Source organism: Ochotona princeps, chromosome 10 (genome assembly GCF_030435755.1).
Source record: "Ochotona princeps isolate mOchPri1 chromosome 10, mOchPri1.hap1, whole genome shotgun sequence".
Lineage (NCBI taxonomy): Eukaryota > Metazoa > Chordata > Mammalia > Lagomorpha > Ochotonidae > Ochotona > Ochotona princeps.
In genome coordinates, this window is record NC_080841.1 from 44,392,118 (window position 1) to 44,408,775 (window position 16,658).

The following is a 16,658-nucleotide window of genomic DNA, read 5'->3' on the forward strand; positions in this document are numbered from 1 at the left end:
GAATTGCCTGCACATCAACTGGTAGAAGCCAGCTGACCATGAGCCACTAGGACCAAAATATATGGGTAGCCCTTTGTAATCCTAGTTGATCTGTATTACAAAAGTTAAAAAAAAGAAAAAAAGAACTTTCTAGGTATGGCTGAAGCTGCCTCAACTGAAAATGTTGTACCTGAATCCAATTCTTGGGTCTGAACTTGAGTGTTAAAGAGATGGAAAATTCCTATTAGTTCCTCCATTTCAATCATTCAGTTGGTGTGGAAGATAGAGAATGAAAATAGATTACCGTAAGCTTAATGTCGTGGTCACTTAAATACAGAAAGACCATAGAGTCCCTGGCAAGGGTACGGAAGAGATGCTTTTCCTCCCCTCATTCCCAATAAAAACCCAGCAGCTGTTTTGCATTGTCTGGTGAGGATGCCTTTCCTGTCGTGTAAGAGTTGGGTCAACTCTGGCTCCCTGCTACAGTGTATTTTTCACACTGTGTTAACCATCCTGCTGTTCTTAAGGATATTGGTGTCCACCATATCAATGGCACTGTGCTATGAGGACCATAGAGCAGGGATGGCAGTTACCCAGTACGTGAGAACCATTGTGAATCACAGTGTCAAAAATAAGTTCTATGAATCTACAGGGACCCAGGATCTCAGGGTAGCATTTGAAAGGGTCTGGTGGACTGGGTTGAGGTATTTGCTCCAAAGCAAAGGATGAGCTGTTTGTACCTTATACTGCCTCCTCCAAGAAAGAGAGGTTGGTTAATTAGAGTTCCTCTTATGGAAGCAATGTGTCAGCTCATAGTATGAATGAAAAGGGTGCTCATTTTGAAAAGGGAACCAGAGATGGAATAGAATCTACTTGGTCCAGGATGCAACACATCCTTTTCTGCCATCTCTAACTTGGTGCCTCTAGTGGTGCTCAGATGTGCCTGTCAGTGGCATTGGTGTAGGGTCTAACTAAGATGCTGCCTGGAAGGCCTGCATCCCATACCAGAGTGCCCGGGCGAAGGTTCCATCTCTGGCTCCTGACTTCAGCTTTTTTACTAAGGTACACTCTTAGAGGCAGCAGTGATGGCCCAAGTAGTTGGGTTCCTGACATCCACCAGGAGACCTGGGTGAAGTTTTGGGCTCCTGGCTTCAGCCTAGCCTAACATGGCTGTTGCGAAAATGTGGAGAGGAAACCAGCACATTAAATTATTCTTTCTGTGTCTCTCCCTTTCAAATAAATAAAATAAATTTTAAGATTGTCAGTAGTGTATTGGATTGGTATATGATCCTGGGACAAGCCCTGTCAGGAGAATCAGTATCAGTTGTAAGGGTTTGGGGACAAATATATGCTTTCCTTGTTACATGCCGATTTTCCTTTAGTGATAAAGACTTACCTTGTTACTGGGCTAGAGATGAGATTGAAATATGATCAATTACTATGTAGTCTGAGCTGGCCACCTTGAGCTGGATGTCATTTTAAGGCTCTCCAAAGATCCAGCTACACTGGAGACACACAACCTTCAGGTGAACAGACTGATCTGCCATGCAGAGATAAGTCAACTTTTGTCTCCAGCTTACAGACACAGTAACTATATGGGCAGGGGCTAGACAGATCTATGTTCCTAACAATCTGGCCTTCAGCTCCCAAGGCTGGCCTGGATTCTAACCAGCCATCTTCGATTATTTGAAAGGGCAGCAAACTTGAGAGGTCCTAGACAGCCATGTGGAAGCAGATTATACGGACTTCTTTAATCGTGGAGGATAATAGCAACCTGTCCTTCCCAGAATAGGCAATACTTCTAAACTTGGATTGACTTTCTTTGTCCACTTTGCCAGTCATCTTCAGACTTTCTGAGTACCCCGTTCATCATCATGGTAGCCCCCACAGTATTGCTTCTGACCAAAGATCTCACTTTATGCTAAAAGAAAAAAAAATGTGATGAGATAATTTTCATTCGTTAGTAGCAGCTAGCTTTACAGAATGTTAGAATGACAAATTTAGCTGTGCAGTGCCCACTAGAAGGCAGTGCTCCTGGGAAGGTTTCTCTTCTGAAATCAAATTGAAAGGGATGTTAACTGTCCTTCACTTCAGCATACACAACTATAGGCACTTAGAGGACATCTCTCAGTAATATACCTATGACCCACTTGCAAAGTTTTGTTTCTGAGGGCCACCTGCAGCACTGGCACCCCATATGGGTCCCAGCTGCTACACTTCTGATCTAGTTTCCTGCTAATGCACGTGGGGAAGCAACAAAAGATGACCCAAGTGTTTGAGCCCTAGCATCCACTTGGGGGACAGGGAAGAAGCTCCTGGCTTTGGCCTAGCCCAGCCCCGGCACCAAGAGCATTTGGGGAGTAAACTAATGAATGGAAGACCTCCCTCTCTCTGTAACTCTGCCTTTCAAATAAATGAAATGAATCTTTAAAATTTGTGTCTGTTGCTTTACCTCTGGGCTCTGCTAATTTGGAAGTCTTAGTAATGCAGGAGGAATTCCAACATGGTTTCATTAAAATGGGAAGTGAGATTTTGATTATTTCAGACTCCTCATGCAGTGAGTAACTTGCAAAAAAGGACTACATAGTGGTGCCTGTGATGACAGTGACACTCAGGAGAAGCCTGGGCTCTGTTTAATGAAAAGAAAAATAGGCAAAGAGAGACTCATGGTACTACTGTCTGTTGCTACTGGCAAGTCCAAGGGCAAACTTTAATAACCACAGATGCCTTAGAAGTGAAAGCTGTCCCTTACTAATTGAGTTGCCTGATGAAGAGAAAGGGTGATTTCGTAATGTATGTAAAGGAGAAGAACCAAAAAAATAGCAATTATGGCCTTATGGTTAACTGCAAAATCCAGAATTCTAATTTGTTTATGAGAGTACTTCACAAAGTTCAAGGAAAAACAAAACTAAAAAAAATTAGGTCATTTTATTGCACAATAATTTGAAATCTGCATATTTTTCAATAACATGCATTTCCACGAGCTTTTTTGTTTTAAGGTAAACACATGTATCTTCCTCATTATATATACTTATATGTATATAAGTATATATACATATACTATGTTAAACAATTGCCTTTTGCCATCCACTCCTTTTCTTCTACTGTTTTCTCTTAGAGCAGACTAGTTATAGGTATCCTAATGATTTAATCTGTGGAATGCAGAATAAGAGGGAACTGTAACAGAATTAAAGGGGTAATATCATCCAGGTCCACTTGGGTTTGAAGCTGGACAGTTAACAAGAAGGGGGGAATGGACTGTCCACTGTACAATGGATTTTATATCCAGTGGGGACATTTTTGTTATTTCGTATCTCTGTTATCAGAATTGTAAGCGAGGCAAGCACAGCTGGCACTGAGTAGTCAATGGAGTGGGATGATAGAAACAGTGGGCATTTTCCAGGCTGCTTTGAAGCTATGGGTGGCTGGTTCCTCTCCCAATATATTCTCCATTCTATCTGCAATAGAAGGCTTTTAGACCTAAACAGTGCCATGAGGAATAAAAACTCCACCTCCCAAGCTCCCTTGAAGCCAGCTCACTAAGGTAACTACACTCTACCGACAAAAGATGGCATTGTGGTGGAGTGGTTTGTAGTGCCACCTGCAATGCTGACATTCCCATATGGTTGGAGTCCCAGTTGCTGCACTTCTGATTCAGCTCCCTGCCAGTGTGCCTAAGAAAGACCCAAGAATTTGGGCCCCTGCACCCTTATGGGGAAATTTGGATGAAGTTCCTGGCTTCAGTCTGGCCCAGCCATTGTGGCCATCTAGGAAGTGAAACATTAGATGGAAAATCTGTCTCTCCTCTCTCTGAAACTACCCTTCAAAGAAAAAAAAATCTATTGATGAGTTCAAAGTGAACACGCTGTGCACTATTTCTGGAAAGGCTACACAGACAGGAGAGGGAAAATTGTTCTTCCTACTGCCAGCTTGGGATGTGGTGAAATGGATACAATCTGTAGCCATATTGGATCCTGAGGTAGCCTTGGGAATAGACCCATGTCTAGTGGAGGAGAAATACCAGAGCCTGGACCTGTGATGCTATAAACTATATTCACTCTGTTAACATAAATAAAATCATAAATGTTATTTTTACCAGAGGCCACACAGGTTAAGAAGGCACAGTTTCCATCCTAAGGAAACGAACAAGTGCGGCTAACTAAGAATTAGGCAAGGGTGTTGGGGCAGCTGCAGGTGTGATACTGAACATAATCCCGAGTGCAGGCTGGGTGTGGTCTGTAAGGACCCTGCAGGCAGTAACACCCTGACCAAGGAATGAGATGGCCCGGTGTTGAGGAAGGTGTGAAGCATTTTCTAGGCCTGGGAAGTTAAGCGGTGTGAGCACTGCGTCACCCCTGTTAAGAGGTGTGTAAGGAGAGGAAAGCTAGGGTAGCAGATTGGACTTTATCCTGGGAACAGCTGAGGAACTTTACATTTGGGAATAACAGGGTCAAAATCATTCTTCAGAAAGATCATTTGCAGCTGCTCAATGCAGAGCTGTGAAGAGAACAAGATGGGGGTGGGGTGCAATGCTGTGTTTTTTCTTTTAAATAAGCTTGGAGAAGGAGAGAATAAAACCACTGAGGAAAAAAAAAGTGCAGTGTCCAAGGTGCGCTTGGCCTTGAGTCACTGGGAATACACTGGTCACACAGCAACACGATAAGTTCTGATGAAGGGCTCCGTTTAGGAAAAGAGAACAATCAGCAGTGCATGGGCAGTGTTAAAATGGGAGCCTGGGAAATCTCAGTTCCTATTTTGCTGCCCAGTGATGTTTCCAGACGGTAACATGGGTTCCCCTCTCTACCTGGAACGTTAGCTAAGCTCCCAGCACGCAGCCCAGGACACTGGAAGGAAGGGTGGGCCCCGGGCTGTCCATGGCAACTTTGCCGCTCAGCCAAAGCAAACCGCGAGCGTTCCTGGGCCGGCAGAGCAGCCTAGCTAGTGGGGTGGACTGAACGTGGGAGACTGTGCGTCCGCGCAGTCATGCCGGGCTCTGCGTCGCTGGGTGCGTCTCTCGCCTCCAGCTGCGCGCTCAGAGGCCAGGGGCGCGGCAGGCGCACCCGGCGCTCGGTGGTTCCCTGACGGCCAGACGCGGGCAGAGCAGCGGAACCGTCCGCTTCCGTACCTTGAGTAGACAAACTTGACCTCAGGAAAAGAATCAAAAACACAAACCCTGTCTTTCGCATTTCTGGATTTAGAAATAAACATCGCCTCGGATGCCAGCCAGTTCGCAGCCACAGCGACGTGAAGTTTTATTTTTAAAGAGAGGGAAAACTCGCAAAGTTGAACTTTAGTTTGAAATAGCAGAATTAACTCCTGCGACGCAAATAATCAGCTGCCAAAGGCGCAAGGCTGGGAGCACAGCCGCCTAGTTGAGGGGGAGGGTGAGCGAAGGGTGGGTGGAAGGGAAGGCGAGGGTAGGGGCTGGGACCGCGCCCGGGCGCAGTGCAGGGGCGCGCAGCGCGCCCAGCCCAGTGCGGGGCTGGGGCCGGCCGGGGGCGCGCGGGGGCGGCGAGCGCGGCGCTGCCAATCGCAGACAAAGGCCGCCCCAGTGAATCATGTGGTGCCGGGGGAGGAAGTGCTGCTTGTTTTCGTTCCTCCAGTCTCGGGAGTGCAGGCCGACGGCGATGCACACCGACCACCTCGCGGGCGGCGCGGCCCGGGAGCCCCGATGAGGCCGGAGCTTCCCCGGCCGCGCCGCAGCGCTCCTGGCCCGATGGAGGCCCCACCGTGGGAGCCGGGACACAACGGCTCGCTCCCGCCCACGCTGACGCCAGCCGTGCCCCCCTACGTGAAGCTCGGCCTCACAGTGGTCTACACCGTGTTCTACGCGCTGCTGTTCGTGTTCATCTACGCGCAGCTCTGGCTGGTGCTGCGTTACCGCCACAAGCGCCTCAGCTACCAGAGCGTGTTCCTCTTCCTCTGCCTCTTCTGGGCCTCCCTGCGGACTGTGCTCTTCTCTTTCTACTTCAGAGACTTCGTGGCGGCCAACTCGCTCAGCCCCTTCGTCTTTTGGCTGCTCTACTGCTTCCCCGTGTGCCTTCAGTTCTTCACCCTCACGCTGATGAACTTGTACTTCACGCAGGTGAGGTGCGGCAGCTGGAGGCGCTTGGCGAGGGGTGTGCGGAAGGGGCCGGATCTGAGGTCTTGCCAGGTCTCTGTTGCCCCGTTCCAACAAGCGGTGAGGGACGGGAAGGCGAGGCACCGCCGTGCTCACGGCCTCCCAACCAGCGGCTTCCAGTGGGTCCTGCACGAGGCAGCAGCTCCTGCATTAGCTGGGCTTGGTGCTGATGGGTGGCGCGCCCAGCAAGGAGGCCCGACAGTCTAGACGGCCCATCCCACGCGCTTTGTTCTGGGATGATCATCTGTGTCTTGACCTCCAGGTTGGGGCTAGACACTGCTTTTAGTTTTTGAGTGGTGATGGGTGGGACTGCCCTAGTTTTGATGCCTTGCTTTCAACTTGCATCTTAAAGAACCTTGCTGATCTGCCAGTCACCGGACACCTTGCACCGAGTGGCTAAACCACTGTGTGGGCTGAGCCCCAGATCTGAGTGCCTCCACAGGAGGTCGGGCTGTCTGCTTGATCTCACCCGAGAAGCCCCAAGAAAAGGCCATAAACTTTACACTGGGGGCCCTTTACAGGCACAATGTTTTATAAGGCATATTGTTAATCAGCTAATGGCACAGCACAAGAACGGACCTGGTGACAGCCTGTTTACTCGGGGAAGTATACTAATTGCAACACACTTTACAAATAGTGCATAAAACATGGCACAAAGGTTTAATGACACAGCATCCTCCTCCTCCCCTCCTCATTGTCATCTCTAGCTCCCAGAAGCTTCCCAAGCACAAAAATGTCCATTTTTCACTAATAATCTGCCCAGAGGGACAGCACTAAGTGTGTTATCTGGTGAGAAGCTAAAGGTTGTGTCATGTGCTGAGGCCTTGTACAAGCAGACTTACTTTTTTTTGTAAAAAAAAAAAAAAAAGACAATGTATCTTTTTCTCTAAAAAAAATCTCAGTGGGAGCCACTGATGCAAAAGTTGGAGGAATGGCTACAAAACTAGGAAGTGTAATTAGTAGATGCTCTGCTTTTTAAAAGTCTAATTCAGAGTCCAGTTCATCAGCAGGTTTTCCAGTCCATCAGTAAAGCGTGTTCTGTCTGTCCAAGTGTTACCTTTAAGTTTACAAACCAGTTCAGGCAGTTGGCCGTGCTGCTGAGATGGGGCTCTGGGATTGGGTGGCCCTGGAGTGGTTCTGGCCGCATGCAGGAGTCAGGTAGGTTCTGTTAGCTCAGGAACTGTGTGTGGGGTGATGCTGCACCCGGAGATCTTGGCTCTGGGCCCTGTGTGAGGAAAGGGAAATACAGGGCACTGCCAGGACTGCATGGTCACATGCAGATTCCGCACCTAGAGCTGAATTAGGAGCCTGGCTGCACATTTTCTGCACCATCTGCTGGCTGGGGAATAAATGCTGAGCAAGGAAAAAAAGTGACCCAGCAGAGCCACTGTGGTGAGGAGGCACATAGTCACAGCCCTGGTCTGCTTTGTGCCCCCCAGATGGGCAGGCACCTTAGGCAAAATGTTTCCCTTGAGAGCCCAGAGTGCTGTCAGGAGAAGGTGGTGTGGAAGTGCAGTGAACTACACCCAAGCTAGTCCTAGCTTCTAGACAAGAATCTGGGGGGGGGGGGGAGGTAGAGGGAGGGATGGTTGTAGAGGGGTCAGCGCTTTGATCTGCCCGAGCTGTGCCACTGCCCTCCCTTACTACTCTCACTTTCCTCAGCATAGGGTCTCAACCTCTGGAAGCCTCTGAAATGGGGGAGTTTGGACAATCACTGCTGCCTGACTCCATCCCAGAACATGTAGCTGTGATTTTGGGAGGGGAGATGGCAGCTTGCAGTACGCCCCTAGGAAGAGTTCTAAAGCAATTTATTTTTGCTTAATCTTAGCAACATTCCTGGTGGTGGTGGTGGGGATACTCTGATACTGTTCTCATCTGAGGCTGAGGTGGAAATTTGTGTCACAGTAACATCAACTGTGAGGGTTGCTTGGAGTTGACAATGATCCTGTGAGTTGGAAGGGGCTTTTCACCATTGTGGCCTTTTTACTCTGCTGTGGGCCAGCCCATCTTGCTCAGTTAGCCTTCATGACAATCTGTAGAGAGGGCACTGTCCCCTTCCTGCTGAGGTTCAGAGAGATGAGGCTGTGTGTGTGTGTGTGAGAGAGAGAGAGAGAGAGAGAAGCTCAGAAAAGCACAAGCTCTCATCCCCTGTCACCTGCAATAGCTGGGGCTGGGGTGGGTATGTCAGAAACCGAATTTGTTGAACCATTCCTTGCTGCCTTCGGGAGTCTGCATTAGTAGAGCTGGAGTCAGGAACTGGAGGTTGGAATTGACTTGGGCACTGTATGTGTCTAGCCGGAAATCAAGCAATAAAAAAAATCACTTAAATCTGTGTATATATGTATGTGTGTGTGTGTGTGTGTTCACTGTCCAACAGCGATGGATTTGGTGTACAGAGTCAATAATCATACTTAAGTGGACTAGTGTGATGGTCAATAGCTGAAGTTTTTTAATAGCCTCAGACTTTTTAAAAGAGGTGGTCCTGGGCCCAGTGTGGTGGCCTAGCAGCTAAAGTCCTCTCCTCGCACACGCCTGAATCCCATATGGGCGCCAGTCCCGACAGCCTGCTTCTCATTCAGCTCCCAAAGCCTTGGGACCCTGCACTTATATGGGAGACCCAGAAGAGGTTCTGGGCTCCTGGCTTCGGATTGGCTCAGCTCTAGCCATTGTGGCCACTTGGGGAATGAATCAATGTACAGAAAATCTTCCTCTCTGTCTCTCCTATCTGTATATTTGACTTTGCAATAAAAATAAATAAATCTTAAAAAAAAAAAGAGGTTGTCCAATGCCTATCAGGGAGGGGGTGTTTAGGAATTTACATTTCAGTGGCAAAAGGGAGTCACCTTTCCTTGGTCTGATAGTTCCCATTTCCCTGCCTAAGGAGGAAGTACCTCTTTGTTTTGTATATGCCATCAGTTGTTCTCATTCAAATGGTATACAGTCAATTCTCATGCAAATGATATTCAATCAACTGTCCTTCCACATATATTTTTAAGTTTATTTGAAAGACAGAGACAAATGAAGATCTGTGCATTAGCAGGAAGCTGGGATCTGGGACTTGAATTTGGTAAGGGATGTGAGTATTGCAAGTCACAACTTAACTGCTGCACCAAACCATGGCTTCTCTAATTCCCTTGGTGATTGGAGCCTTAGAGTCAGGCCAGACCTGCAGGCAAGGCACTTGGCAGGCTCTGAGGTGTTGAGGTTTCAGGGCAGGGACTCAGAAGCACAGGCTGGCAGCTTCTGGGCCAGGGTAGCTGCTGAACAGGCCGGTAGGTCTGTCTGTAAACAGGAAGGTCACTTATGGTAGTGGGCACGGCCACATCTGGGCAACTTGGGCGGAGTTCACAGTGTACAACTCAGACTCCCGAGGTTCCCGAGTTGGGTTGAATGGAAAACCTCAGCCTTGTCTTGAGTTCTGTGACCAACTCCTGCTATTCCAGTCGGCTAGTTTGAGGAAGGAAATGGAGAAGTGAGCCCTCTCGGTGGGAGGGAGGTGATGAGTAACATACAGTCTGGGAGCCAGAGCCACACCATGTCTTGGAGGACACACATGGGAAGCTGGCATTTACTAGGGTCTGATGTGGTCTGGATCTGGGCATTTGCCCACTTGGTCGCATCGGGGATGCTGTGTTGTATGGTGATGCCAGGAGCTCATAGTGAGGCCTTGAGGTTCTTGATGGGTGTTGGAGCTCATGGAGACACAAGCCAAGGCTTAGGAATTGAGAGATAATAGTGGCAGTGCAAGAGGTAGGTAAAGTGGATAGAGTCAGATGTGAAGCCCAACTTTGCTCCTTGTATAGGTGAGAGCAGTTTTCTGAGTTTCCTTAAGCTGTTGCTTGACCAGGGAAGGAAGCCATCATGTATATCGCGGGGGCTGGAGCAGGCCAGAGAAGACCTTCCAGACTCTTGGCTTAGGTACTCCTCCTTCACCTCGTCACAGTTGTGAAGCCAGGCTCCTGTGGAGACCCTGGGCTGCATCCCAAACTGTATCCATTGCTCAGGCTCTGCAGCTGCTCTTACCCTGTTTTTTAACCAGCCCACAGTATCATCAGAGTGACTTTTTTCATCACATTGCCACTTTCATGTTTGTAAAATGTCAATGAGTTGGCATGTTGTATGGGAGACTATGGCCAGTCACCAGTCCTACCAGGAACTGCGGAAGTACAGAGCAGGGGTTGTTGCAGAGCCAACTGCTCAGCTATTCGGTGTGCAGGCAAGTTGATCATGGTATGGAGTAGTTTGGGGAGTGTCTGAGATTCATGGCCAGACATGCAGAGTCAAGCCAAGGCCCAGTGCCTTGACTGATCCATCCCATGTTTGTGGCACAGGCCACGTATCCGCTTGAAATGCATCATGGACCTCATCCTTGCTGTTAGGGAAATAGGCAATAACTGAAATTCAGGAACTTATTTTTCACCTGTACCAGGAAAAGTGGAAAGTGGGTGATTATAGCATTAGGTGCGTTTTGCTGTGATTCTGTGCAAGTGTATTTAATCAGGAATTATTTCTCAAAATACTTGCCAGGGGCCAGGCTCTAATCCAGGAAGTGAGCAGACAGAGGCTCGTAGGTCTCTTGATGAGTTGAAGAAGATGCTTACCAAACAAACAAGATAGGCCTTTGCCTGCCTCAGCTACCCCATTTCAGAGCTGAGATCACACACTTGCTCTCCCACATGGGCGGGGACTGCACTTGGCTTGGTTTTTGTATAGCGCACCTGTCGTGGCCTTAGCCTCTGCCACTGACTCACTGTGGTCTCTCTGTAAGCTCATGGCCTTCCAGAGCTGAGTGTGCAGCTGAGTGCCCCTGGAGTGTGTATCTGTGCATTTGTGTGTGTGCGTTTCTCTGCGTATTCTGCCGGTGTATGCATCTTTGTGTGTGCCTGGGTGTGTACCCGAATGTCTGAGTGCATGTCTGTGTTGTACGCCTGCCTGCATGTGTAGCTGTATGTTTAGATGTGTGTATGTGCATGTCCCTCAGTGTGACTGGGCATGCACTTTACATGCATTGGTGTGTCTCGGGGGTGGAGACATTCCCTTATTCACCTTCCACCTACCTGTACCACCTGCATGCCCTAGGATGGACATCCTGATTTTACTGCCCATGGTCCCAAGCTCTGTCTCCCCCAGCACTAATTCTGCACTCTGCTCTGTCATGGTGGCTGTTGCACTGTCTTAGAAGATGACACTTTGCCCACCGAGGCAGAACCAGATTTCCTTAATGTTCTCAGCACTTCAAAACCATCTGATTCCTTGTAGTATATTTGAACCCTGACCTCACAGGAAGCCTAGATTTTCACACCGTAACTGGGCTCAGACTGCGCTCTGACTGATGTTACCATCAGCCTTTGGTCCCACATATCACCGTGCTTGCAGGGTTTGCTGCATCCTTTTGCTCACCTACCTCTTCTGTCACCTGGCAGGCAGTGAGTAGCAGAGTAGCAGGGATGGAACACTGTCCTGAGATGGTTGAAAGAGCTTGGGTGCATTCTGGGCCTGTGTGTAACCACAGACCCTGTGCCCTCACTGAGTCCACCCCCTGAATCCTCCCCCCACCCTACCCTGCCCCAGCTAGCTGACGGGCTCTGAGTGACAGGGAGTTGAGGGCAGGATCAGAGGCCGTGAAGCTGTGGCTGCCCAGAGGTGGTCATTGGCAAAGTGAAAGGTTCCTCTTGAGTCTGCCTGTGAAGCTCAAGTGGCACAGTCATGTGACCTATCAGTAGGTTCCAGCGAGAGAAGGAAACCTCTTGATGTGGAGGCCTGTCTTGGGCCACATGCGCCTACTGGCCAGATCTCCCAGGACACAAGTAGTCTCTACTAACGGTTTCAACAACACCTGCACACAGGCCTTGGCAGTATTTCACTTTTATTTAACTCATGGCTGAAACATCAAGTGCGTCAAGCTGGGAGGATGGAGGAAGGCCAAGTGGTCTCACGTGACAGCTGTGCTCATTTCCTCAGGCTTAGAAGGAAGTGACCAGGGTGCCCATGTGGATTTTAGGCTTGTGAGTCACATAGAGTCTCTGCTTATACTTAAGAAAAAAAATCCTTTAAAAAAGATTAAAACAAAACAAAACAAACTCTGTATTTGAGCTCACAGGCCTATAAAAACAACCTGTGGAGTGGCTGGCAGGCTTGGGGTAAGACAAACCCAGTGTTTGTCACCAAGATCCCATCCTCCCTTCTATGATTCTTCCTGGGAAAGTCCATTAAGCAGCTCAGACCTGGTCTTCCCCTCCTGTTTTAAGAAGTGGTACTCATTTGGTGAGTAAGCCTTGGTGAGCACCTACACACAGGCATACGAGATCAGAGACAGTCGGTAGGGACTTCTACCCAGAAGGGCTGTGGTCGATTGGGAAGAACATAGACAGAAGCAGGAGTGGTATAGGCCTACTTCTGCAGCAGCTCACAGAAGGGTCCCACCGCTCTAGGCTGGGGCGGCTCAGTGAGGGTGGTCTCTATGACACGTGGTGTCACCAGTTCACTGTGTACACAGCAGACACACTTGCCAGGCTGCAGAAACCATAAGACACATGCATTCCATAAGCTGCTCTCCCCAGCTTCCCACACTGCCTCCTGACCAGTGTGGTGATACATTTGCAGCATGGGAGCAGTGCCTTGTAAAGTGAAGCGGGCTGGGTGTGACAGCACTGGTAGACTGTGGGCCAGGCCCTGCCATGCCCATCCACCTCACCCGATGAATTGATCTACGCCACAGGTCTTTATCGTCCCAGCCTCCACAAAGCACCACACAAGGTTATACCAGAACATGGAGACCCTTTTCATTTCATTTAACATGTGCTTATTAAGATTGACATAATTTTATTAGTGGATTGCCAGTATTGTGCAACTGCCATTTATATCTAGTTTGGAGCATTTTAATCATCACATAAAAAAACATCCATGCGTTTTAGATAGTTTCACCTGCCACCCCTCATCAGTCCTGGGTGCCCGCCTATCTGTGTCCTCTGTAGACTTGCCTATTCCAGATGTTTTGAACAGAGTGCATGCTTTGTGCTTGGCTCCTCTCACTCAGCATGTTTTTCAGGTTCATCTTCAGCTTGGCATGCAAGAGCACTTCATTCCTTTCTATGACTAAATGGCATAAACAAGATGTGAGACGGACCACATCTTGTTTATCTGTTTCCCTGCTGATGTTTCTGTTTTTCTGTCGTGTTTTTGAGCTGTTGTCATCCACCGGACACTTTGCAGATTCTGTAATAAGTTCATATAGGGCTCTACTCTCTCAAACTTAGTATTGAGCAAAGAAAAAAGATTTCACATAGATAACTTTGCCATTTGGTTAGTGACAGTCCTTACAGCTGTGGCACAAGATGTGGGATGTTTTCAGTGGCAGGTTGTGGGCTTCAAACATCCTATATGTACTTCCTTGATTTTCCCGCTAACACACTTGTCTTAAAAGTAACTAGTGACTTTTGCTTCTGTTTCAGTTGAAGTCAAATATGTCATTGCAAAAGCCTGTTATTGTAAAAACGAATTTCACTCTTTTTGTTTGAAGATTTATTTTTATTGGACAGTCAGCTATACAGAGGGGAAGATCTTCCGTTCATTGATTCACTCCCCAAGCGGCTGCAATGGCTGGAGCTGAGCCAGCCCGAAGCCAGGAGCCCGGAGCCTCTTGTGGGTCTCCCATGCCGGTGCAAGATCCCCAAGCTTTGGGCCATCCTCAACTGTTTTCCCAGGCCACAAGCAGGGAGCTGGGTGGGAAGTGGGGTCACCAGGATTAGAACCGGTGCCCATATGGAAACCCTGTGTATGTGAGGCGAGGACTTTAGCCACTAGGCTATTGTGCCAGGCCTGAATTTCATTTTTACATAATGTAAATACTGAAATACAGATGTTTGCTGTGAAGAGATGCCATTGCTGTGGCACAGGAGAAGGGCCAGGCTGAAGTCACTGTCTCATTTGTGCTGTTGGGTTTCCACCCTCGTTGCCTTGGTGATACTACCAGAGGCCACTGCTTGGGTGGGCCAGCAGAGCGTGGGGTTGGTGAAGGCCCAGGCTTTGGTTGAAATGTGGGTATCTTCGGAACAGACTGGATCCTGAGGTGACGTGATTGGTTCCCTGTCTGCTGTTGGGTTGTGTCGGGGGAGAACCCTTTTCGTCCTGGCCCTACTCGACATCACGTTGCTGCCTCTGGCCCACATAGCAGCTTCCTGAGATCCTGATCCACCTTGTTTAACTTCCATTCCTGCCCCTCGGGGATATGCAGAGCAAGTGTGATCCTACCCTAAGAATGGCAGACACCAATAGAATGAAATGACAGCTGATGCAGCAAACTCCTGTGTCCTGTCTGCTAGGGGACCAGCCATGTCCAGTTCCCAGAGGCCTCCACAGCATCCCATGGTGAGTGGCAGACCCACTGTCACCTCCAGTGAGGAGCTTCCCTCTGTCACATCCATGTTGGCTCTCCTCAAGAGGACAGCTATTGGGCAGGGGGTGTCACCTGATCCCAGACCAGAGTTCCCAGAGAAGTCACAAACCACACAGTTCTTACTTCTGAAAAGAGAGTTTTTTCACAAGGGGGGAAAACTGGGGCATTTCCACCGCTGATGTGTTTTGTAGTGTGTGGGTCATTTGCCCAATAGGATCGGAGTGCAGTATTAGACAGGGTATCCATCAAGGTGCAGCACAGAAACCTGCTTGTTGGAGTTTTGGGGGTTGGCCAGCTCTGTCTACAGAGAAATGTGGTTTCTGGCCTAACTTGCTGAAGCACATTTGGAACAGCAGTGGGCAGGACCCTCACAGGTAAACTGTGCCCCATAGTGGTGGCAGGAGCAGTTAAGACACGTAACAGTGAGTGTGGTGCCCTGTCTGACCTCCACCTGAGGCTGAAGAAAGGGACTTCTGCTGGGGAGGCTGGTCTGCATTACAGGAAGCCACCTCTGTGCCAGCCACCTGAGAGGTACATCTCTCAACAGCCTCTGCCCTGGCCATCGGTAGAGGATGAGGCAGTGCCCTTCTGTAACTGGGCCTGGCTGTGGACAGAGGATCAGGTGGCGCCCTTCTGTGACTGGGTCTGGCTCAGGGCTGCCAGGCTGCTTCTCTCTGCTTCCGCCAGGACACGGACGGCCAACATGGCATGACCCCTTTGAGGAGTGAAGCTGCAGCTAGACTTGGGGAGCTTCACAGGGCACGGGATACAGGCTGCCCTCCAGAAAGACACTTTGGAGGTCCAAGGCTCCTGAAAGAGCATCTGTAGCAACATCTTGTTCTCACCAGCACCAAAGAGCAGAAAGGAACAAGTGGTTCAGCAGGAGGGAGCCAGGCAGGTTGGTTGCTCAGTTACCCTCACTTCTGATTGCAGGTGCCCAGGTGATAAGAGATGACGCACAAGAATGGAGAGGCTGAAGGACAGCATTTGGCGAGTCATTCAGTTGGCTTGTGAGCCTTTGGATGGGAGGCATGCTCCTTAGAGAACCCAGGCCTTCCCCTGTGGCAGCCAAGAGCCATTGCCTTGTGGGTGGCAGTGTTAGATGGAGTCACAGGACAGGGACGCTCTCCTGAGCTAGTGAAGGGGATCTGCAGCACCAGTGGCCGTGAGGTCTGCTGAACGCTTCGTGTTTAACTTGCCTCACCAGTGGTGAGTCTACCTGGCTGGGGAGCTGGAGTCGCAGGTGCCCTGTGCCTCGTTCTTCTCCCCCTGCTGCTCTCCCAGGTCTTGCTGCCTCACAAGGTCTCCTGCTGAATACCAGTGCTTTTCCTTGGCTTTCCCCATGCAGTGCAGCTTTTTCTTTGCTGTTTTGCTGCTGCTTCGTGGAAGAGGCAAGATCTGGGTATCTCTGTTTGGCATTGTTGGAATCTGGGGGCCCCAACACTGGTTCCCATGGGTAGAACCCCCTGGCTGACCTCTGCTTGTGAATCCCAGCCTGTGGGAGAGACACTGGGCCAGGGGATTGGTTTTTGGCTATGAGTCACAGAGATGCCCAGAGATACCCTGTCACCTGCAGAAAGCCTTGACCAGAATCCAGGGCTGGGGCCACATGCTGCCATTCCTCAGGAGCTTCACTCTTTTTGCTTGTCAGCTTGTGGCTGTAGATGGGGATTCCTTCCCCAGGGTCACCTGGGGCTCAGGCTGAGAAATACAAAGACAAAGGGCAAAAGGAGGATGCGTTTGGAAGGCGCAGACAATTCCAGAAAGCTCTTGTAGACTTCTACCATGACTCACTGTCTAAAAATAAGGCATCACATGCACTTTTTTTTAGCCAGATTTGGGGTTCGCTTGGGTTGGTGAGGTGAGAAAGGCTATTGGATGGTCAACCTGTCTTATCTGCCACCCACAAATGATAGAACACTCCCCCTCAGCAGCTGTTAAGAGCAAGGTTGTCCATCGATATTGGACACCCACAAAGGAGGCATGCGCCCACCACACCGATGCCAAGAACAAGGTTAACAGCAACAAGTCTGGTCTCTGGTAAATGTGTACACTCTGAGATAACTAGAAGTCTACTTGTTAACTATTTCCCCCATCATTAGCTCCATGTGCGGAAGAGAATCCAGGGGGAACTGCTTAATTTATACCTTCTTAGAGAGAGCC

At 49.3% G+C, this 16,658-nt stretch overlaps 1 protein-coding gene across 1 annotated transcript in view; it reads left to right on the forward strand.

The window, feature by feature from the left end:
• The first annotated feature begins 5,494 nt into the window (after positions 1–5,494).
• The window catches only part of GPR137B (G protein-coupled receptor 137B), a 39,342-nt gene continuing 28,178 nt past the window's right edge, over positions 5,495–16,658 (forward strand). The window contains exon 1 of the mRNA XM_004578520.3: positions 5,495–6,064. Within this exon, the coding sequence (XP_004578577.1) occupies positions 5,651–6,064 (414 nt within the window). The 5' untranslated portion in view covers positions 5,495–5,650. The remainder of the gene's footprint in view (positions 6,065–16,658) is intronic.